At 36.5% G+C, this 24,227-nt stretch overlaps 1 protein-coding gene across 1 annotated transcript in view; it reads left to right on the top strand.

Moving 5' to 3' along the window:
- Positions 1-1,893: 1,893 nt before the first annotated feature.
- The window catches only part of MUC6 (mucin 6, oligomeric mucus/gel-forming), a gene marked incomplete at its 3' end in the record, with an annotated part of 36,145 nt that continues 13,811 nt past the window's right edge, over positions 1,894-24,227 (top strand). The window contains exons 1-15 of the mRNA XM_026084272.1: positions 1,894-1,945; positions 7,334-7,396; positions 10,705-10,945; positions 12,559-12,685; positions 13,847-13,934; positions 15,079-15,188; positions 16,024-16,231; positions 18,458-18,580; positions 19,540-19,660; positions 20,523-20,661; positions 20,813-20,917; positions 21,281-21,353; positions 21,619-21,756; positions 22,654-22,815; positions 23,798-23,892. Of these exons, the coding sequence (XP_025940057.1) occupies positions 1,894-1,945; positions 7,334-7,396; positions 10,705-10,945; positions 12,559-12,685; positions 13,847-13,934; positions 15,079-15,188; positions 16,024-16,231; positions 18,458-18,580; positions 19,540-19,660; positions 20,523-20,661; positions 20,813-20,917; positions 21,281-21,353; positions 21,619-21,756; positions 22,654-22,815; positions 23,798-23,892 (1,845 nt within the window). The remainder of the gene's footprint in view (positions 1,946-7,333; positions 7,397-10,704; positions 10,946-12,558; positions 12,686-13,846; positions 13,935-15,078; positions 15,189-16,023; positions 16,232-18,457; positions 18,581-19,539; positions 19,661-20,522; positions 20,662-20,812; positions 20,918-21,280; positions 21,354-21,618; positions 21,757-22,653; positions 22,816-23,797; positions 23,893-24,227) is intronic.

The raw sequence follows: 24,227 nt of genomic DNA, 5'->3' as shown, positions 1-24,227 counted from the left end.
CTCAGGAAGTGCTGAGTAGTCATCATGTCCTTTTTTAAGTATAGAAGCTCCAGCATCCCAGAAGGGAGTTTTCTCAAAGTCACATGTAAGATTTGCATATTGGAGTCAAATGGAAATCCTCTCATTGCTACATTTAATTTTAAAAAGTTAGCTATTTTTACTATATTGAGGTGAAATCTCTGAAAAGGATCTGTAAATAAAAAAATCAAGTGAAACAGAGTCAAAGGTGATATCTGACAGGTGGATGATTATAATATCAAATGTTCAAAATCCAGTTGAAACCATAGGGTATGTTGATGATCAGTATACATATCTGGTCAAATATGTAGTGTCAAATTATTTCTTAAGTGTCTGGATTTCAAATAAACAGATTTTTTCCCACTGAAAATACACTTTTCTCAATTTTGTTAATTTGTTTTGTTTTGTCATAAGAAAGATCCAGAAAATTTTCAACTGAAATTTTGCAATTTGGGATCACAATTCTGTTATCAACGTCCATGTATTTTAGCCTCCAATTGCCAAAAAACACCCCAAAAAACTGAAAGCAGACCTTTATGTCAATTAAAATTTAATCCTTTTATTTTAATTTCCACCAGGTCCAGCCAGGTCTGATATTAGGTTAAAGAATCTTCACTGTCTGCACTGCACTTCTTCCTATCACTCAGAAGGGATYGCTCCAGGAACATGGTGAGGAACCACTTTTTCACAAAGTAATTGTAACAGAAGGACAGAACAATAGGAACCCAAGAATGTAATGAATTGAATAAGTAATTATTGCATAGGTGAAACAGGAAAGGCTAATACAGAGAAGTAATCCATACCTTTTATATTTTTATGGGGAAGATGTCTTTTAATTCCACTGTTCTTTCCTAAAGTAATTATAGTGGTAGAGAAAAATGACAGGATCAGACAAGTGAAGTTCTGTTTGTATTGAATCAGTTCAGTAGTGGCGATGATGCTGTGAGCATCTCTGGTGTGTTCGACATGTTTCAACTCTATTGTGGGGAGATCCAGGTGTTGTAATAGAACTGGAACTGATCTGTTGAGGATATTGGTGGGAAGGTAGAGATGATGAATTTGTTGGAGTTGCCAAAGTACCACAGTGCAGTGGCCTTCCCAGTTCTGTATCATAGACTGCACTCTGCCCGTGGCAGTGCTAAGATGGTAAACAAGAGCTTTCTTAGCTCCTCTGCTAACTCAGGGAAGAAGCTGTATGCTTCCTGTGCTTGTACCACAGACTGCCCTTTTTACTGAATCAAGGTTTATCATTTTACTTGAAAAGTCAAACAATGGAGGGATGAACACAGTTTTTAGGGAGAGTGAATAAAAGTTGATGAAAGAAGAGTTAATACAAAAATCTGAGAACTGAATCTCTGTTCATTCATGCTTTGCCATCTTTTATCTACACATCATTCTCAGCAATTCCAAATTTCTTGCACTTCATTCTTCCACTTTGTGTACTGGTCCAATATTATTCCTCTCCTTATCAGATAGTGATCATAATTTGCGTATTATTGATCTGTATTGCTTTTGGATATAATACCAAATTTGTTCAGTAAATGAAGTTAGATGTGTTTGAGCTGTGACAAATAGTAGCCGTTAAAAAAACTGTAAAATGATAATGAACTGGAGGAGGTTTGTGTTTTCTTTTTTCTTTTCTTTTTAAATGGCATTTAGGTGTGTTGAACTTGATAAAGAGGAGATCCTGTTTGGCGGGTACTCTGCTGTTGCAATTTCTGAAAGACATGGGAATGAGGGAGGGCATTGCAATTCTATATATAAAGCATCCAAGCTTCAAGGGGTAAGCCTGGAAGGTGGCAGCAGCAGCACTGCCCATTTGGAGCAAATAGTGGAGGAGAGTCCAGAAAAAAATTTCCAGTTAGGGCATGCATCATGTTTCTGACAGTATTGCTGCCTATCTTCTGCAGTTTTCTGCAATGTACAGGTAAGTCTAGATACCTTTATCCCTCTCTGTGTACCATTTGGAGGAAAATATGCATGTGTTGAAACCAAGTGGCATACTCCATTATAATACTACAACTCATGTGCTTCAGGTCTTGCTTTCCTTTCCCACTACCAGCAGAAATATACGTACATGTTTTCTTCTCCCTCACTAGATGTTAAAATGCAACTACATATTTAATAAATATTTGACCAAGATAGAACTATTTTTTGTTTTTTTTCCTTCTTAACTTTTCTTTTGAATTATGGTTACTGATATCATTGGTGGATCATTCCCTAGAACTGATACAAAATACAGATATTACAATACATTCCCTAAATATTTGGCATCTTTTTTTTTAATGGACTTAAGTTGTGTTGGCAAACTGCAGAGTGCCTTAATCTTACAGATGTTTCTCATGCAGTGCTCTAGTGAAGTTACTGGGGAAGCTGAACATCTCTCCTGTGCAGAATTATGATCAAAAACTTTTTCCTTTTTTAAACAAACTGCAGAAAGTATTAAGTATGAGCTATGAGATGGCATTACTTTTTTAAAGAATGTTCTGGTAGAAAGACTCTTGACCTAGATAATAGGCAAAATATTCCAGTCTGTCAGATTTTCCATGACTCTCAAAATATCCCCCCATATAATTCTTTAATCTTTTAAAGAGTTCTGTCTTATGTTTTGATCCAGCCCACATAAATATCAGATGATTGTGCCTTTTTTTTTTTTTTTTTTTTAAGACTTGATAACATTGGTGCTGTAGCTACTCTACTTTCTTATTCATTCCTCTTCCTGTAGTGTTTTCAGTGGATTCTTTGAGAGCCTTTTTTGCCATAGTTTAGTATTGCTTAAGATCATGGTTTCTTTTTATCTATTCTGTATGTTCTCTATAATCATCAGTTGTTACAGTTCTGATTTCAAGAACATGCTGCTGAAAGGCACACTTCACTTACTTTAGTTTGAACAAAGCTAAATTTATTTCTTTTGTATTGTGTTTACTACGTTTAATGAACCATATAGTTCCAATTGCACGATGGCACATATTACTCTTAAATCACTGACTTAAACTGTAGCACTATAGAAAATAAAATATAAGCAACTCAACCCTTTTGTAAATTCTCAGGACCAATTTCTAATCTCAGTTATATTGTTATAAATCAACTTCAATTCCATTCACTGTATTAGCACCATTGTAACCAAGATCAACTCAAGCACCTGAACCCTGGGTCCTAACCCCAAATGCAGGTGTCTACAAGTTATTCATCAACATGGCACTATGTATTGGATGACTAGATTCATTACTGATAAAGGTTAATCTTAACAATCAACTGGGAAATTACCTTTTGGAAATATAAAAAAGGTTTCATTTTAACATCTCTCATCAAAAGCAAATGTTTTGTTTTCATTTATTTAACTGACCTGAAATAGTTTGAAGTCATTACAACATTGCATTGCATTTTCCCATAGTGATGTCTCACAGTAACTGTAGTAGAGGAACAAATTACATATTTCTTCACAGCGAGTCAGGTTCCCTTTCTGGATTGCATTCCAATTATAAACTAGACAGACCAACCACACAGAAACTTCACTTGCCAGATATAGTTGTTGAGGAAGTCTGACCAATTAGGAAACAGTAAGATATAGGAAGTTTTAATTTCAATTCCAAGGAAAGTGAAGAACTGTTTGAAGTTGTTGGGCTAATTCAAAATGACATATTTCATGTCAACTCAAAATCATCCCACTTCTTAAAGGAAAACAAAATATTTCCAGCAACATAAAAAGGTCAGAAGATTTCAGCATTCTGGAACTTTCATTTAGCGCTTGGAAAGCCTTTTCACTGACAAATTCCTGAATAGTTAGTTCCTAGATACAACTTCTGCACTGGGCCATAGCCCTTGCTACATCTACACAACCTGCCATTTCATGTGGTTGTAAATGGTTAATAAAATTGCCAGGATGCTTTTACTAATCTCTTTAGAGCTAAGTATGAGAAAAAGGACATAAATGCTGAGAATAATTACTGTACTATAATTATTTTAATAGTTTGGTCTGACAGGATACAGACTAATTGGCAGATAGTCAGCATGGCTCTATATTTGTTATACTAGCCATCCGTTGAGCAAAATTTTAAAATGGATTTTATATCTTTGGTTACTTTTAATATAATTCTTGCATAGCTCCATGTAGTCCATGATGATTATTACATTTAATTTTTTTTTACTCTAACCAGGAGTATTTGTAACATTTTGTAACTGTTTAGCATGCTTAGACCTAAGAATTTGTAAATTAGAAAAGCTTACAAATAAGCTTTGTGAACCAGTACACTATCTGTTCTGATCTAAAATGTTTGTCCATAAAGTACTAGACTTTTTGTTTTACATCAGGCTCTCTGGATAAGTCTTACTCGAAATGATGTTTTAGGCATATCTTCAATTCCTGCCAGTCAAGTATCCTCTGAAGACAGCTGTACCCACTCTTAAATCCCGTGAATATAGTTTTTGTAGCTTGGGATTAAACCATAGTAATTGCAAAACTTTGAGTCCAACAATAATAGATTATTGAACAAATGGAGATATCAAAATCAGGGACTTAAAAAAATGAGCAACTACATGAGGTCTAGTGAATGCTCTGTAGCCACACAGACTGATTCTGCTGCTCTTTGGGGGGTACTCACCGTGGTGTGGGGCCGTGCAAGGCCCGAGGAAGAAGCACATTGTATTCTGGAGATGCCTGCTGAGTTGCAGGCGGACCATAAAGGTTGCACTAAAACACTGGCACAATTTCAAACAATTACTGGCCAGTGCTGACAAATTACAGAGCACAAGGCTGTGTGAGTAGGATTTCAAATGTTTTTCTGCAGAACTTGTAATGCTGGCCTTGCAGCTGAGTGTAGCAGCTTGCAGCTCAACAGCTGAGATCACTGTATGCTGTTTCTTTCTTTGGGAATGTTCTTGTTGAAGTCATCAAGAAGTTATTGCACTGTTAGCCTAACTTATTCGTCTTTATAGAAATTCTGTTACATTGTACTCCCGAGTTTCGTTTTTTGTTTGTGGAGTACTATGCCATTGAAATGGTTACAATGCCTAGGGAGAAAGGAAAAGGGGATACTCACTGAACTTCTGTCTTGACATTTACGCCTCAGATAGTCACCCAAGATTTCTTTATAGCCAATGGAAAGAAATAGAATCTTTGAGTGTAATCCATTTGATCCGTGTTTGACACATATTTTACAAATTAAATTGTACCCAGAAAATGTGCATTTCTCTTCACAGGCTGTAAAAAGAGTCTATATAACTGGCAGAGATGTAGATGCAGATATTAATTACATCAATATTCAGTCAACTGAATGTCATTAAAGTTATTAGAGCAACATTGGGGTGGGAGCACTTCTGTCACTGAACTTTAGTCATTGATTTCCCTTCTGTCTAGGTATTTATTGTATGTTGTTCCATCAGTGTACTATTTTAGCTCTCAAAAGCTTAGATAAATTTGTCCAGGTAACACCTTTTTCACTCTAAGTATTGTTCCTGAGAAAAACTGAAGCATAGATGGGATTGGGAAGTTGGAGAAATCTGGTCTGAGGCAAGGCAAGCGCTGAACTCTTGTTCCCTGAATTGCTCCCTTGTGTCTTTCCCAGAAGGCAAGCAAGCTTGTACTTTTCAAAAATGTGGACATTCATTTTAAATATCCTTATATTCAGTTTGCCTGAGAGGGTCCCTAAATTCACTGGGATTTGATGAAGTTCAAACAGAGATAGATCATAGCAGTCCTCTTTATTCTACTACCTATTAAAATGATATACCAACCTTGACTGTGAGAGACACTTTAATAGCAATTTCTGTGTATCCAACAGGCTTGAGTGATGCAATTCTTCTATGATTTGTTTGATGGAAGTCTCAAGAACTCTCTCTGGTACCTGTCAAAATAAACAACACCTTATATGACTAATGTAAGAAATTCCACATGAAAATTCAGCCCCTTCAAAAGTTCTGTGAAGACACATAGTTGTTTCTTCCTGTCTTGAGGATCAAAATGTTCATCTCCAATCCTTGGAGTGAGCAATATTGATTTTTACTGAGTGATATCTCTTTTATCAAATTTAGCTTATTAGAAACAAAGAAGGAAGCCTGAAGGTAAAAATATTTTAAATACAGAGGAGTCTAAATCTAGCCTCACATACAAGACAAGAACTTCACCTATTCTTCTACACTCCTTGAAACACCACATGGTAAATCTTACTTCGCCTTCAACAGAGCAGTGTGGAATTGGCTAGAGTGTCTATTACAGTTGGCGAGCTCCCTAGAGGCTTTCATTATCTTCAGTATATGAGGCCCTGTGGAGCTGTAGTGTATATACGTATGTGTAAATCTAATCTGTTTTATGCTATTAAAGAAACTGTGCACTGTAACATTCCTTCATATTTTTTCTGTTGTGAAAGATGCTAAACATGTAATAGAGAATTAAAAGGTTTCTGCAGGATATTCTTTGCACTTATCATCCAAGAAATACTGGACCTGACAAACTAAAAATGAGTAGTGCATTTCTTAATAGTAGTCCTTTCTTTGGCTGTTACCATCCAGCTATTGACTCTATGATAGCTGGCTCCATATATGCACCACCTATGTCTGTACACAGGGCTCAGTGCACATACGGTGGCTGTGACAGCCCTTTCCTTGTCAGCATCTTTCTTACGCTCTTCTCGCTTTGGGCAAAAAGCAAGCTGCTACTAGAAAGAATTTTGGGGCAGGTATGATGACACGCTGCAGTTGTACACATGCAGTAGGTCTGGGTGTGTGACAGAAGAGGGGTTGTGCTATACTCCACGTCTGCTGAACTGTCCTTGCCTTCACATAACCAGAACAGAGTGCGTGGAAAGGAGCAGGTAGCAGCTTTTCAGCTGCTTCTACTGCTATTGCCTGAGCAATAACAGTAAAAGCAGCAACCAGGCCTGGGGATTTCCCACTTTTCAGCCACAGATCCCATGATTCTTGTGAAGAACAGATGGAAAATTACCTGTGTTTTCCCAGTTTTGGTTGTTCCCTCCATTACTTCTGCCCGGATGATGGACTAAGAATTAAAAAACATGCGGAAAGATATATCCCATATGTTTTTAACAAGGAACACAGGATTTGAGACTGAAGTACTGGAAATCCCATATTTCATTGGGTTTCTGGCAGCCTTTGGTAACACCAGTTGCAGAAGAATATTTTATTACAAACAGAACTATTTGGTTTTCCACCATAATTTCTGTTTAGTATTGTGTGACAGGACACAATTCATAAATGCTGACTCTGCTTGTACCATGTTTTTAAAGAAATAAGTGTACAAATATTCACCTTCCTTGTGCTTAGAGGATAACTTACCAATGTTGTCCTTTTGCTTTTACAGCTTTTGAAGGAAATTATTGGCCCCACTTCTTTCTCCAAAGACAGAAAGAATCTCTGCAAAGAAGTAAGTGCTTGACCTGGTATTTAATGTTCATGTTGCAGCTGTGACTAACAGCTCTAGTCAGCATCAGTTCTATATTGCAGAAGACCCTGTACAAAACGCACGCTCAATATAAGTCCTTGCTTCAAGGAGCTTATAATTAAAAGCCTTAGTTTTAGAAATTCTGACTGAAGGGCTTGCATATGAAGAGGTGGTACAACTTGTTGCCTGTCTATGGTAAGTTTTACAGTGATTGGAAAATAATTTGGTCTGCCATGCTGAGATTTTGATGCTTAAGGATAGAAACTATGAGCAGTTACAGTAGCTTTCAGCTGATGGAATCCACATTTGGAAATTTGCTGTTGAAGTTGTTCTTGCARTCTGTTTGATTTTCTTTCCTGAAGATCATTGCCTAATATTATCTAAGAATTTAGAACATTGATTCTTCTGATCCTGCAAAATCCAGGAAATGAAGGAAATATGATTTTCTATGTAGGCTAAGTTATTTTAAAGGTTGCAGGTCAAACTAGATTTATGCACAAGTGAAGGATCAATGTAATGTACTGGTCTACTTAAAGACACTGGGGCTGAAAATACCAAAGTGAATATCAGCTTATTTTAAAGCACGTATTATCCATAATATTCAGCAGATCATTAGACAGCTACTTTTAAAGAGGTATGCAACATGATATACTTACATTATTAGGCCCACAGGACTGCAGTAGCATGGTCTCTGTCCATAACCAGAGCTATACCTATAGGTTATAGAAGAACTTTCCCAGATAGCTTCTGGCAGAACAGGGAATACTTGTTCCTTACCTTTATAGCCAGCTGTGGCCTGACTTCAACATCCAGCTGTGCCAGCTGAAGCTGTTATTGCCACAGTTCCTGGTAATTTCCTGGAAGTTTTCCCCTAGCTCCTAAGAATGGCTTGTGTGCATGCACCCTAATACCCTGTAAGCAAAATTAACTCCAGCCACCTACTTACTGCAAATTTGTGCTAGTCTTCCTGAATCTAAGACATACAAAAGATGGTAAGAAATGATCTTACTCATTTCAAAATATGTGCCATGCAAGCATAGAAAATAGTTAGCATAGTATAGGTTTAAAGTACTATAAATGTTAGCTATCAGAAGTACAGTAAGAACAGTGGATATAATTAAAATGTTAATTTATAATTAAAATGGCACCTTCTGATAGTGGTGACTGCAGTATTTTCTGTTCCAAATAAAGACAATGATAGTTGTGAAGCAACCCTTCTGAAAACATAGGATCATTAAAAAAGAACATTAGATCTTTTTTAAAATAAATATGAATATCAGTCCTAGTATTCTGAATAAATTATCTACTATATTTTGTTTACTGACATTCTTCCTAGTAACCTATTTTCTTCATGTCTTGCTGTAAAATACTGTGCCTTCCTCTTGCATACTGTTCAAAAGTTCCTGCATTTTAGTGGTTGACAATGAAATTCTTTAATCTAGTTTTGGAAAATGTAGAGGTGGAGAACAAAAATGAATGATATAAAATGCAAATTTATGATTATGAGAGACATTTCTTTAGGCAGAAGAAGCAAAGAGTTGTTTGAATTAGGTAAATTCTCATTCAGCATAAGCATGGAAAAGCGACATGAAGTTTATCATGAAGGAAGAAACGAGCACTTTTGATCAGCCAAAAAGAATTCTGCCACTCATCTCTGTCTGCTCTTACAGCTTGAGGAGTAGAGCATGAATATACGCAAACTAAAAGAAAATCAGTAGACATCACTTACTAAAAACTGAACTCAAAAGACATATAGATATTAAAAGATATATAATCTATTTTTAAGCTTTCTTGAGTTACTGACATTCCCATTTGTTATTTTTCTGCAATAAGATTTAAATAAAACCCTTTACATTTCATTCTGAAGGCACTCCTTTATTTRTAGAAAAGGGCACCTATTGCACTCTGACCATTGTATAATCCCGTGTAATTATTCCTTGGCACACTCTGAACAACCTGGGGTTTGCTGGTCAGTGTGAGTTAAACACAGTATTAAACTAGCTAGGATTTGGCATGAAGGGTAAGGCATCAACRATAACAGTTAGCCAACTCCTATTTTCCAGTCAGACGTTCTGGACAGCACAGAAGTATGGAAGAGGAGTACTTTCTGCCAAAATCACCTGGATAAAAACAGTAGTGTTTGGTAGTCATTTCATCACTCTTTAGGAGTTAAAAAAGTGTTTTAGCTTTAAAACACTATATATAAATTGGAAGTAGACTTTGCAAAACTTACCTGATAGGTAGTGCTTCTAAGATATATGATATATAAGATATATATTTCAGTTTTCTGAAACTTGGAGTTTCAGAAAATTCAAAATTAAGCAAAAATTATTTTAAAATGAAAACTAATAATCTAAGTTTACAATTACTTAACAAAGTACATAGTTTTACTTACTTCAGTAGTTCTGTCAACTTCAGAGAGACTGTTCAAATGCTTTAAGTAGGTATAGAAACATCTGTAGCATCAAGCGCTGGAGTTGTATCTCTTCTTATGATTCATTTCAGCTTCCTAAAATCTGTCCCTTCAGACCAAAAGTAATTACTTGTTAACAGTGAAAACTGATTAAAACATTCGATATATTAACGAAGTTGGCTTGAATTTTGTTACACATGCACACAGAGCCCAAAAAGTGCGGATTTGCAAGCTGAGCTTTTAAGATTGTCTTTGGAAATCTAATGATCGGACTGTGTAATGAGTTATTATATAGTAATCCCATACATAGCCCCATAAATGTTATGTCTGAGATGTTAAGCGGTCTCTCCATAGCAAGCTGTGGCCTTTGCAAACAGATTGGACAGACTGAAATGAGAAGGTAAACCTTTATATCACCAATGAATGAGATAGGATGATGTTTCCCAAGACAAAGGAATCTAGGGAGCTCTCCTCTGCTTACAGTAAATGTAAGAGTTTCTGTCACTCCAACTGTTGTTTCATTTCCTGAGTTGAGGTAGTATTTGGGGTTACAAAAAAATTGCTAGTATGTTGTTCACATCATATTAACGCTTATGAGAACTGGGGATCTATGGGACTGCTGGAATAAATTAGGCTATTCAATGAAGATGCTATCTAAAGACAAAAAAGTGGAAAGAAGGAGAAGGTCATAGACAACTTGGCAACAGAATAAGTCCTACATTGAGGGAATAAAAAAAGGTTTTCTTATGAGGCAATAGTAATTAATTTGAGTAGAAATTGACTGGCTGTTCCAGCTATTTATGTCTGAAATGGGAATCAAAATGAGCAGATATGCTGTAAGGAGAGCTAAATCCATTTTTCTCTTTCACTTCTATAGTTTTGGGCAAGGATTCCTGTTCTACCTGGGGTGGAGGGCATTTCTCAACCTTTGATAAATACCAGTATGACTTCACTGGGACCTGCAACTATATCTTTGCTACCATATGCGATGAAACCAGCCCAGACTTCAACATTCAGTTCCGCCGTGGGCTGAACAAAAAAATTGCAAGGATCATTATTGAGCTGGGACCTTCTGTCATCATTGTTGAGAAAGGCAGCATTTCTGTCAGAAGTGTTGGGTAAGATTCTGGGATGAATGGGAAAAAAAGTGTTTGAAAAAAGGCAAGCAACTGTACAGCAGTTATACCAAAGAAGATTACTTTGTACCAAAAATGAATTAACAAATTAAAGAAGACAAGTAACTAGACTCTGCTCCCATTTATTCCTACCAAGCTCTCTCTCTGGATGAGTATTCCACTGGCAGTTATTTGAATAAAGTTTATAGTATATTTGTATAGGCAAAGAGTTAAACTAACCTTCACAGACTAAAACAGTTCTCCAATTGAAATTATGGTCTCCTAAATACTACCAGTCTGTTTGATCTCTATTTCAAGCACAGCTGAAACAATTTATACTCTTTAGTAGATATTACTTGAAATTTCTGAGTTTTGCTTACAGCTCATTTGATTTGAGACTTAAGTAACACTGAGCTCTCTGTTTTAAAGGTAATATGTCTTTAGCATACAAGACAAACTTTGAACTATTCAACTAATAGAGAAATACTGGAAGGGCCTACAGAGAAGTTCTTGTGTACAAGACCACTGACTGTTTACGTTATTCCAGGGATTACCGTCCCCAGAAAACAGATGTTTTACTAGGAATTACATTGATAGGAAACTTTGGGTTCTACCTCATTCATTCTTCTAGACAAATTGCTCCCACACAAGGAAATCCCTCCAGGAAAGTTTTCAGCATTTTTTGTCAGATAGACAGCATTGAATATTTGCCTGTAGGTAAATGCAGTTTCAATAAACAGATTGCTATGGATTGTCTGTATTTTGTTACACTTATTTGGGTTTGTACAATAACCGTCATCACAAAAAGGTGACTTGCAGCTGTACCTTAATTTAACAAACTGTACTCTAGAACAATTTCCTTTATTAGTTTGTTTTCCAGGAGAACTATACAAATATATGGGCCTAACTCAATGATCTACATTTTAAATTTGTTGTCCTGCATTCACAAGAATGAAATGCCATGACTGATATGGTCTAACATTATTGATAGCCCTACTTCAAGTGGAAGGTTGTTCTCGGTAACCTCCAGGGGTCCCTCCCAGTCAACGTTTCTTTGATTCTAAGACAAACACACTGTAACAAAATATATTTCTTCTTCAATATTGTTGGTTTGTAGCATTAGAATTCAGTCACAAGGATGAAGACCTAATTCTTCTACACCATTCCCATTATGTTTTTCTCTAACCTTGCCAGTTGTCAGTGTTAACAATAATTTCTGTATTAACAGACTGTGGTCCACAGAAGCTCTTTGGGGTAATTATCAATAGTTCTACCACAAAAAATGTATAGGCACAAGTTCTTGAAACGCATAGCTAGGCCCTAATAAAAACAAACCAAGTGGAGATCCCAAGTTCTGTGCAAACATACTCCCTCTTATTTTGTATGCTCAGTGTGCAACCATAGCTTGGTGATCCTTCTTTGAAACAGCTGATATTGACTTGTAGTCAGTAGAAATCTGTCAGTATCTTGAAACGTTACAGATATGAAGGAGAAAATTTCTATATTGTGTTGCTACAAGTACTCAGGTTACTATGCGTATTACTTCTAAAAGTGATTACCAACACCTGCATAACACTTGTATAAGAGGGTTAATTTTCTCTTCTTTCTCCTTACAGTGTCATTAAGTTGCCTTATACCAGCAATGGAATTCAGATAGCACCTTACGGACGCAACATCCGCCTGGTGGCCAAGATGATGGAGATGGAGCTAGTCGTCATGTGGAACAATGATGACTATCTCATGGTTAGTAAAACGTACCCATAAAGCAGAAGAGAAAATTCTCACTGACTTGTTGGAATGTTAGGATCTCTTTAGACCTAATGGGTGCTTTTTGCATGTGTTTACTATTTGAATATTTATTCTTTTCCTGCTTCATCCATTCCCCTTGAAATAAACAAATGTGCTTTTTATACTTGCATTTCCTTTCACTTCCAGCATTGGTAGTTAACTAAAGCCACCAATATTGTGATTTGTGGGCATTTCCCCTGGATTTTAACCTTTCCTCAGGCTATTCCAGCAGCTTAAATATTTTGCCAAAGGGATGTTGCAGTCGTTTACAGTTATGCAGAATTTAGTAGTGTATGCCATAGCTCTGTCATTTCTGGTGTGCTTCATCTGGCCATCTTTTGATTTCTAACAGATGGTGCTCCTCAGAGCTCTTTTTCCTACAGCTTTTCATATTTTTCCCCCCAAATCCTGATGTAGTTTAGAGAACAGAAAACCTTTTCTCAGGCTGACCTGTGATATTAATGCCACATAGGACACTGAATTCTGAATTGGTAAGTCTGCTAAAACAGAGAGATTGTAACCTAGTAAATTGTCTGGGAGATTTACCAGTGCTGCTATCACCTATGTAACAGAAAACATGTCTATGATGGGTACGTGCTATGTTCTATGAACAGCCAGACTCTTTTCCCTGATCTAAGGTTTTTGTGATTATTCGTTGATTGTAGCCAGCAGCAATTTTACCATTTCACCATCTACAGCAATAGATAACTGAATAACATTCCTCTGAAAACAGACTTTCTTCCTGTAACCTTCAATTCCTTAAGAGAACAAACCTGAAATTTGTGCTTTTTCAAAAGTAATATGAGCAATGAAACAGCATCATTTCCTTTTCTATTTTTTTCCAACTCCTTAGACTATTATCCTCCATCATTTCCCTGGAAATGTCTCCGAATCTTATTCTTTTATTGAATCAAAGAAACATAACAATCACTACTTGCTGATTCAGAAAAGAAGTTACTGCTTTCAAACCTCTTGCCCCAGTCAGATCACTGAAATTAATCATAAGGGTCACCTCTAATCGGATTCTTGAACTGAATTTGTACAAGAAAGGTAATGCTGTGTAGATAATTTTAATTAGAGTGATCCTTTTAAATGTTTTGTTTTATTTTATTTCAGGTTCTGACTGAGAAAAAATATATGGGGAAAACCTGTGGAATGTGTGGAAATTATGATGGCCAAGAACTGAATGACTTTGTGAATGAAGGTAAGATCTAAAGGACAGGCCAAATGGAAGGAGATCTAATTAAACTGAGTCAAAGTAAAAATGTAATGCTGTACTCACTTATCTCTGACTGTTCAAACAATTTTAGAACTGAGTAAAACGCTCCCATAGCTCACCAGCAAACTTATCAGTCATATGATTATGCCAAGCACTGCTTTTTTGCCACTGTTATTTGCTACGACTATATTTTGAAACACTTGGTGAGGATCACACTGTGTCTGTCTCGCCTAACTTTCAGAACAACGTAGGTCCATAGCAAGGCACAATAAGTGGGTGAAATGATTGCATTAGCTGAAAGCAAGAATGAGGCTATGGTAAGAAGAACATAGTGGACAAGAACATTAACAAGTAGCGTGTCCCAGTAGGGGTGTATCTTTACAACAAAGTCAGCTGGTGCTGAGGACTTGACATCCCCCCCATATGCAGTTCAGGGGGTTCACTTCAGACTTCCTCTAGTCTGGTCTGATGGACTCGTGCCCATTAGCAGTTGGAGCACATTAGACATCCTCTTAGAGTACATCTTCTGGTTTGGTTTCATCAGAAAGAATTCAGTACACCAAGACCACACCACAATGCAAACCAAACTGCTATAAGTCAGGATGCCTGGAAGATTTGTTTCAGAAGCACACTGCTGATATGAACTACGATGCTAGTGTGGAGACACTAAGCTGCACAGTAAGCTGCAATCTCAGATCAACACTGCAGTTTTCGGTACACATCACAGAGAAGAGTTCTAAAATGCATATAATTTATTTTTAGATTGTGATGAGTTTAATGCCACATGTAGGGGAAAACACAAGAGTGTGGGATGGGGAGAGAAGGCATGAATTGGCAGATGGAAAAGATAACACCACTGATAGAAAAGCAGTAGCAACTGATATCTTGTGAGGTTGTAGATATGATAGGCTAGAAAATAGTGCAGAGAAATGATCAAGGTGTTAGAAGTACTCTTTGCTGAATAGACTCCAGGTAGAGGACAAAACAGGTAGTTATCATCACAGGAAATTGGACTTAATAGGACCTTTCACAGTGAGAGAATAGAATCTGTTTTTTACTACATCACAGCAACAATTAAAGAAATCTACATGTTTTTTTTCCTGACAAATTATAACCCTTCAATTTACAGGTAAATTGCTAGATACATACAAATTTGCTGCATTACAAAAAATGGATGATCCATCAGAGATCTGCCTATCTGAGGAGATATCAATTTCTGCCATTCGTCACAAAAAATACGTAAGAAAGATCTTGGCTTTTTTGCAGCATAATTTTAACAGAGAAGGAAAAACAGATTAGAAACCACCAGCAGAGAGGCAGTGATTTCATAAGTCTAAATGAGAATAGATAAAGCCAAAAGATGTATACAGCATGATATGAGAAAGAAAAGGACTTCTTTGCATCAAAATACATTTTGAAAAGGGCCCAGAGGTATTATTGAGGCTGGATTTGTATGGCTTAAGAGCAGGACTGAAGAACAGGAGTATCTGAAGGTGCTGTGAGGAAGATGCTTTTCTGTGAGGAAGAAGAGTTGTAAATATTACTTGTATTCATATTGAAAAATTGCTTTGATACCCTGGAGAACTTGCTTTGACTCAGAAGTTGAAACTTTTAATATTGTTTCTCTTTGAGATGTGATACTTCAGTAGGCAACATTATGGGCAATACCAGCACATCAAAGGCATGCTCAGAGAGGAATGTATGTTGTTATCTCCACATGGTGTTTGCCCTGAACACTTTCCTCTTCTGACTGAGTCTCCGTAAGACAAGAGACTCCCTGTCTGTAATATTCTCACCAGTTCTTAGGGAGATTGATGATACCAGAACAATGACTCATTTTCAGTTTAATGAGAAGTGGAACTAATTCAACATATCAAGATCCTTCCATTATACACTGAATTTATATTCCCTTCCATTTGCAGAACTTCTCATGCATTTTAAATCAGCTAAACATTACTTGTAGAATAAAAGCAGAAAAAACAACAAGAAAATCATAATTAGCAGTGATGTTCTATTGTGGTTTTCACATGAGAAGAATGCTACCAGGAACAGTTTTCCTTTTCTTTTTATTTAGGCCATGATCTGCTCCCAGCTACTCAACCTGGTGTCACCAACCTGCAGTGTGCCAAAGGAAGGGTTTATTATTCGTTGTCAGCTTGATATGCAGGACTGCAGTGAGCCAGGACAAAACAATTGTACTTGCTCTACCCTGTCAGAGTATTCAAGGCAATGTGCTATGTCCCATCAAATGGTGTTCAACTGGAGGAGTGAAAACTTCTGCTGTAAGTTCAAATGTTTTATAGGCACAAGATTTTACACAAGCTTGCTGTATATTTTATAGAGAGAGAATGATTCTTTACTGGAATTTAAAACAACTGATTATAGAAGTCTCTACTGTCATGAATCAAGCAGAAATGATTTTCTTAAAGAAACAGCGGTGGTCTTGGGTAGAGCGTTAAGAGGGAAGGCATGGAAGCCTCCAAGAAGGAGGAAGCGTGGAAGGTAGCTCCTAAATCTAGATCAGACACTGTTCAATTTAAAGAAGAGAAGCACCCACCACGTGAATACTGGTGAATTTCTCAGACTTCCAGCAGGAGTCTCTTCTCTCTACTTAGCATATTTTGTTCATTATTCTACTCAGTAAATTAGCCAGCAAAGAGATACAACTTGTAAATTGTCCCTGCAGTCTCTCATCCTTTTTTTCTACCCATTAGCATAGACCCTCTTATTCACAGATTTTCAGCAGCCCATTTCCACATGCTCAATCTTTTTAATTGTAACTACCAATACAAAGCAAACAGGGAACAAATCTTCAGCTACTCTCCAAGCTGTACATGATTAGACACGCATTTTTTCAAGTGCCTGCTTGTTATCAAAGTTTTGATTCATTTTTTGAAATGGATCTGCCAGAAACTTTAACCTGTAATCGGTATTATGTAACAGGGATTCATTGTTTTATAAGAGGTCTTGCTGACCATAAGAAAGTCAAAAGTAACCTAAACTGATGTTATTTCTAAACCAACTCACACATTAAATTACCAGAGATGCAGCTCATACCAAGAAAGAGGAACTTTCAAAATGACCTTGCATAATGTCATGCTGTCCTTCAGAAACATACTGTTTAATCGTATTTCTGTTTAACCTTTATATACATACGTGGCCGTGGGTAGCAAATTCTTAAAATAAATTGCTTTAACAGGAACATATTTTTCCTTACCCCTTGCTTCTTATCCACTTACAGAAGTCTTTGAGATTGGCTACCATTTAGATTTTCTCATGAGAATAGTGAAGTTCTAATTGAATTATATTCCTGACATCATTACTTGACTTGCCATAGTCTATCATCTCATCATTGTTACTTTCCAGGCCTTGCATCATTTTGACGTATCTGTGTTTCTCGTGTCATATTCTTCTATTCTCTTCTTGATCTTCATGTACTGGTGCTGCTCTTCATTTTTTGCTTTGAATTTAGCCATGAGTTTTCTTTGATTCTTTCCTCATACTTACTGAAAACTTTCCCTACTAAGTTCCATTGTTATCCTAAACTCTTCTAAATTGCACTCTTCTTCCCGAAATCATTCTTCCCCACCACTTCTCCAATGTTATCTTATGTAAATTGGTAACCCATTTTATTTTTTGGTTGTTCTGGACTGGTTTTAGTCCTTCAAAATTGTAACTCCTCAGGGCATTTTATAGACTTTGATAAATATTGGTAAGGTACCATGTACATTCACAGAACTGTACAATAATTCTTACTTATCACAGTAAAATAAAACCCAGTCTTCTCTCTGTCATGGCAGTTTTCATGCTGCCAGTAGACCATTACTAGAACTTGTAGTAAAGTGATAAAATGCAAAACTAAAAAAGTAAAGAAAAAAAAAAAAGGATTTGCAAGTTAGTGAATGGGAGCCCTTGTTTCCCCCAAAACACAGGTGAGAAACTTTGAACTTGCAAATAAATGCCAAGCATACAAAGGTAATGAACTATTTAGTCTTTATTGTTTCTTTGTCAAGTTTATTGCTAACTTTCCCCGTTTTCCTACTTCACTTACTTTCCTCTTTCAGATGGAGAGAAAATTCTGCTTGTTATCACATAATAAAACATGTGTTTTCAGTTCCATACATTAGTATTGCTAGGTAGTTGCAGTCTGAAAAACAGATAATGTCTGAGAAGCACAAATGCAGAAGATTGAGGAGTTGTATTCTTCCAGTACTTTAAGTACTACAGAAAATCTGATTTATGGTAGTTTGCTAGGCTGCAATATAACCTGCTTGCCATCCTTCAAACTTTTGAAAGGAGTTTCTAATAAATCTGGCTTGAAAAGTGAATAAAGACTAGAGCGAATATGATGATGATGAATACTCAGATGATGGACTGAGTATCTAGACAGGGTAAGAGAAGGTTAGTGTCAGACTTCACAAGGTCTTCTCTGTCCTTTGTGGTAGATGAGAGAATCTTCTGTTTGCTATTTAAAGTATCTTAATACTTTGCATGGTTGTTTGTTACAGCTGTGGGAAAATGTTCTACTAACCAAATCTATGAGGAATGTGGTTCTCCATGTATTAAAACCTGTTCCAACCCAGAGTACAGCTGTTCCAGTCACTGTACCTATGGTTGCTTTTGTCCAGAAGGTATCAGTTTTGTATTCATCTTATCCAGTATGACCCATACAAATGTTTTTTGGCATATATCCAGTCAACTGAAATAATCTTATTAAACAAAAATTCAGCAGTGCATTTCAGGCCCTTATGCTGCTAGAACTGCAGTTTCTCAGATAACATGAGATAACCGGAGTCTTGAAGAGTCTCAGTCATGAAAGATCCTTGGTTACTATTCACAGGAAGAGACCTGTGAAAGCATCTTCCTYCTTATATGCTGCCTGCTTGAAGTTCTGTTTTATAATATAAATTGAGTTAGATATAATTTATTTCTTCTCCCAAACGTGTCTATCCTTTCAGGGCACCAGCAAAAGGTAGTATACCTCAGAGAAGTTCTGAAATATTATAGACATCTTATAAATTCCTTTTAAAATAGTTCAAGATGAAATTGCCTACAAAAACTGTAATTATGACTATTATTTGGATCTTTTCTTGATATTTCAGAACTGAAATATTCTCTCAGGTTCCTGTGATGTAGATATTTATATCATCACCATTTTACAGTAGTCAAAAATAGTATGTTGTAAGCTACACATTCAAAACTAGACTTAGGACTCTAGACACTAGGTTGTGTCCATCTTTCAAGCTTCCCAGCCTAATTACAGTGTCATATAGAGGCAATGGGAAAAAATAACATTCAAGCTTACCATTATTTCAAATTAAGTTCAACTTTGAAATGAAGACAATTATTTACACTTTCATATAACAAAGTAGCCAAACCCTGTTACCAGTTGTAGAAAGTCAGTTTTATTTTAATTAAGGGAAAATGTCCTGCACATAATATTTCTAATATTTCTATGTGCAGTGACTGTGCAAGAATACCATTCTCAAGCTGATTTTGGAAGTAGCACTAAGCAGGATACAAGTTATGATAACTTTAGCGCTCAGTAAAGATATGGAAAAGTATTTATTTTGTTAATCCCCCTTGGCAGGAACTGTTCTTGATGACATCTCACAGAATCAAACATGTGTTCACATTAAGCAGTGTCCATGTTCACTAAACGGGAAAAAATATGCTCCTGGTGAGACAATGAAAGCAGCATGTAGAAGCTGGTAAGTAGAAACAGGTTCTTTCAAGAGAGGGTGGAAAATATCCTCACCAAATGGTTGGAAAATTTAGCCTAACTTTTCTGATGGCAGCTACAAGTGTATCATATCATCTCTGAGCTCACCTTATTTGAAAGGCACAGTTCATCTGTACAAATATAAATGTTTCTTCATACCATACAAAGCAGTATCATTTTTAGCTCCCGTGTGAAAGGGCAGGTAAAATTAATAAAAAATAAATATCCAGTACTTAGGACTTCTTTCTGGCAGTCTCAGCAGTTTTAATCAGCAAATGAGTCCTGGAAACTAATTTTCCCTTTTATAACAGAAAATAATTATTTAAGTCAATGTTGTTTAAATTTGGGGAAAAAATAAAGCTGTGGAGTAGATTTTTTTGTTTCATTGCCTTTGCTATCATCATTCTGATAAATAAAATAAAGGCTAAATAATGGAATTCAGTCCTCAGGACTGTAACAAAGAACACACTTTTCATGAATCATCTATGCAGGAAATTTTACTGACAATCCGTATAAGAGTTCAGAAACTTTAAATTAAGATGAACAGCTCCATCTGATGTACATAGAAAAAGAAAATCAAAGCATAGAAAATACAAGGGTGAAAAGTGATACAAATGGCATCTTCCCTCACTAGTAAGTTACTGAGTTTCTAAAGTGAAAGTAGAGACATTTCATAGGCAATGGAAATGAAAGTTCATAATGTATACATATGTTACACTGTGTTTACTAGCTGATTTGGCCGGCTGATCTGCTACAGCAAAACCTCCAGACAGAAGGATCAAATCATCTTTGCTGATAAATAGTGACTTAGTGTGGGAATAATCTTACATAGAATTTCTTGTTTTCCTCAGTAAATGTACAATGGGTCAGTGGAACTGCATAGACTTGCCTTGCCCTGGAAGGTGTTCCCTGGAAGGAGGCTCCTTTGTTACCACATTTGATTCTAGGTCCTACAGGTTCCACGGAGTTTGCACTTATGTTCTTATGAAGGTAATTTCCTGAAATCTAGAAACACACAAACGTGTATGCTTTTAGTCAGTCTTTGATTTCCTTTCGGTATGCAAACTGAGGTCTTCCTGTGATGTGCTTTTATCCTACAAATACTTTTACGCAAACACACCTTTTCATTATTTTCTTTCAGAGTTCCAGCCTGCCACACAATGGAACCCTAATGGCTGTATATGGGAAGTCTGGTTACTCTCATTCTGAGACGTCACTTAGTGCTGTAATTTACCTGTCTACAAAGGTAAGCAATCATTCCACAGTCTAGCCAGCATTTCAGTAACCAGACCAGCAAAGTAAATATTTAAAGGCTTTGCTAGTAGCCTGAACTGGAAAATTATGGGGGATAGATATATGTTCCAATGCATGCATATGCAGCAAAGATCTGTGATGCCACATCAGTTCAGGAAGGTAGAGTTTCTGTGCAGAGAACTACAGGATTTTCAAAGTGAAAACTGAAAACAGTATGGAATAATATATGAGAAAAAGCTTGCATCCATATTTTCTTATTATATAGGTCATTGGCAATAGAGTGCTTCAAATAAAGAAAACATAAATACCATCAGCATAGATATTTACTTCTCATTCCATGTCCTCATTCATACAGGACAAAATTGTGATTTCTCAAAATGAACTCCTTACTGACGATGATGAACTTAAGCGGCTACCTTACAGATCAGGTAAAGAAAAAGGGAATATATGTTAAATACGTATTATATTAAATCTCTATTTTATATCTTTTTCTAACAATTGCAAATAGCAGAGGTTTTAGAGGAAGGTCAAAAATCTTTCCCAGTGCATCTATTCCTCTATGGAGTGTTGTATATGGAAGGAGAAGGCATACGTAGACAGAATGCTAGAACATTTATTTATGCATTAAAATCATTACTTTAAAATATTCCTATGCACCAAATTCTCTATTTTAAAATATTCTTATTCTTTTAGGCGACATCACTATTTTCAAACAGTCCTCAGTCTACATTCAAATGTATACAACCTTTGGGCTGGAACTTGTAGTTCAGACATCACCTGTGTTCCAGGCCTATGTGAAAGTTGGACCACAATTCAAAGGCAAAACCCTAGGTAAGAAATCTAGTCCCCATGTGAAAGAGAGAATGTAAGGAGTGTAATTTTGAAAGCTTAGTAGTCATCCTTTAAGAATAAACTTTCTTCTCTGGATTCAAAAAACCCCAACAAAAATACCTGCATCGGAAAACTGCTATGCATAGTTAAGAATTTGTTTTTTCCTAGTAACTTTAAAAATAAGCAATGGAATTTGATGGGTGACGTTTTTGATGTGTAATATAATACTGATTTTTGCATCTATTTTATACATGCCTTTTTCAATATGTCTTCTCAACATAATGAAGGAGCAATGAGTTAGCCTGGCTGGTCTCTACATCTTGGAGCACGCTGAGCTTTGAGCACAATGAACCATCATTGTGAACACGATGAACCATTAAAGAATCCAGAGGCTCCTCAGCTGATAAGAACCAGATGGAGATGTCTGTGTTTACTATGAAACAACATTAGCCACAAAGGCATATCTTATATTCTAATTATCTATGTGGATTTACAGAGAGGCTTTAGATGTTAAAAAAGGTTAAATGTATAGTCTATGCCATTACAGATTTTGTATACTTCAGAAAACACACGTGCAACTGTAGAAGTATTTCATGGCCTTTCTCTTTTACATAATTTAAGACTGCTGAAAGGGTCTTTTTTCCAAAAACAAGGCAGACAAAAATTTCTGTATGAATTCATGTCAGTGAATAAAGCTGGATAATTTTAACCTGAGAAGTGAGAGGCTCAGAGTGACTGAATGCAGAAGATACGTACCCAAGGTTCGGTGGCTACTTTACCTATAGTATTCATTAACACTCCACCACATTTTTCTCACTTTGTACAGGAATGAAACATAGACCATTCTGTACATATTCTTTGATTTTCAGTCATCTCTTGCATTTCTCATGTTATTAGGTCTGTGTGGCAATTACAATGGAGACACTACAGATGACTTCATGACTAGCATGGATATCACTGAAGGGACAGCTTCCTTGTTTGTAGATTCCTGGAGGGCAGGAAATTGCCAGCCTGCTTTAGAGAGAGATACTGACCCTTGTGCTATGAGTCAACTGAACAGTAAGTAGCTGATCCTGTTCTAACTGATCTCTCTAGCTAGCTTTGTCAGCCCCTTCATAAGCCCGAAGCAAGGGAATGAAAAGACTTGAGAAAATGAGAGGACTGAATGTCACAGATTCCTTCACCAACAAGAAGTTTCTGAGAATATACCTTTACTGAAAGAACTTATCAGATCCCATTCTAGAGATCTGGGATTGAAAAGATGAATCAGAGGTTTGTGCTGATATTTGACAGTGAAATTGTGATAACCATGGAAGCCTTAAACTGTTGCTCACCAGCACTGTGACTGAAATCCAGGCTTTGCCTTCTCAGGACTCTATTGCTATTGTACATAAAGAAAAAAAAAGTGCCATGCTGAGGTGCTTGAACAAGGGTATAGTCTGCAAGACATATGAAGTTGTCCTTTTGGTCTGTCCATTGTTGCTAACAGTTCAGCTGGAGTGGAGTGTCCAGTTTTGCTGCTAGAAAATAAAACTACAGTTTGAGAAAAGCAGTGACCAGCTGGAGGGAATCCAGAGAAGATCAGAAAGGATAATCAGTGGTTTAGAAAACATGGCCTAAGATGAAAGATTAAACAAAAGGGAAGAATATAACTTAACAAGGAGAAAAATGAGCAGGAATGCAATAGTTGTTTTCAAATCCATTAAAATGAAAATAATATATTGCCCTCCATATCACTGCTAGGAAGGATAAGAAATAATCTGCAACATACTCAGTTTTTCTAGTAGATTAATTTTCTGATGATGAGCACAATGAAGCATTTGAACAGATTGCCTGGCATGTTATGGAATCTGTATTACTGGAGGTCTTTAACAGTAGGTTAGTCAAATTTTAGTCAGTAATAACACAAGCATTTCTGGTCTTTTTTTGGCCAAAGTACACTAGATAGGCTTTTGAGATCCTTTCCAAGTCTCTCTCTCTTCTTCATCCCTTTTTCCTAACTTTCTCTAGTGTTTAATGTCCACGACTTTCTTTCACTTAGAAATATCTGCTGAGACTCATTGCTCCGTTCTTACTAAGAAGGGTACAGTGTTCGAGAAATGCCATGCTGTGGTGAACCCTATTCCTTTCTACAAGGTAGGAACTTAAGATAGATGGTGCACAGAGGGAGTCTAAGTATGGACCAGAATGTACTCATGTACAGTACGCCACTTATGTTAATCAGCAATGTGCAATAGGTCAGGAACAAGGAACAAGGGTGTTTCTGAAAATTATGCTTCCACTGCACTAAAAGCCTGGCTTAACCATAGGCTGCCAATCTGAACCCTAGGAATCGGAAGATATTTTTGCTCACACTGCAGTTTTCCTTGTCAACAACTTTAACCATGCAAAGTATTGATTTTCCCATATGCATAATTGAGCTCATTACATTTGCCCATCTCTATGAAACATTTTGAAAATTAAAAATGAAA

This window comes from Apteryx rowi, unplaced genomic scaffold, assembly GCF_003343035.1.
Source record: "Apteryx rowi isolate R43461 unplaced genomic scaffold, aptRow1 scaffold_1188, whole genome shotgun sequence".
Classification (NCBI taxonomy): domain Eukaryota; kingdom Metazoa; phylum Chordata; class Aves; order Apterygiformes; family Apterygidae; genus Apteryx; species Apteryx rowi.
Note: the sequence above shows the minus strand (reverse complement) of the source record. Positions and strands in the feature narration are given on the sequence as shown.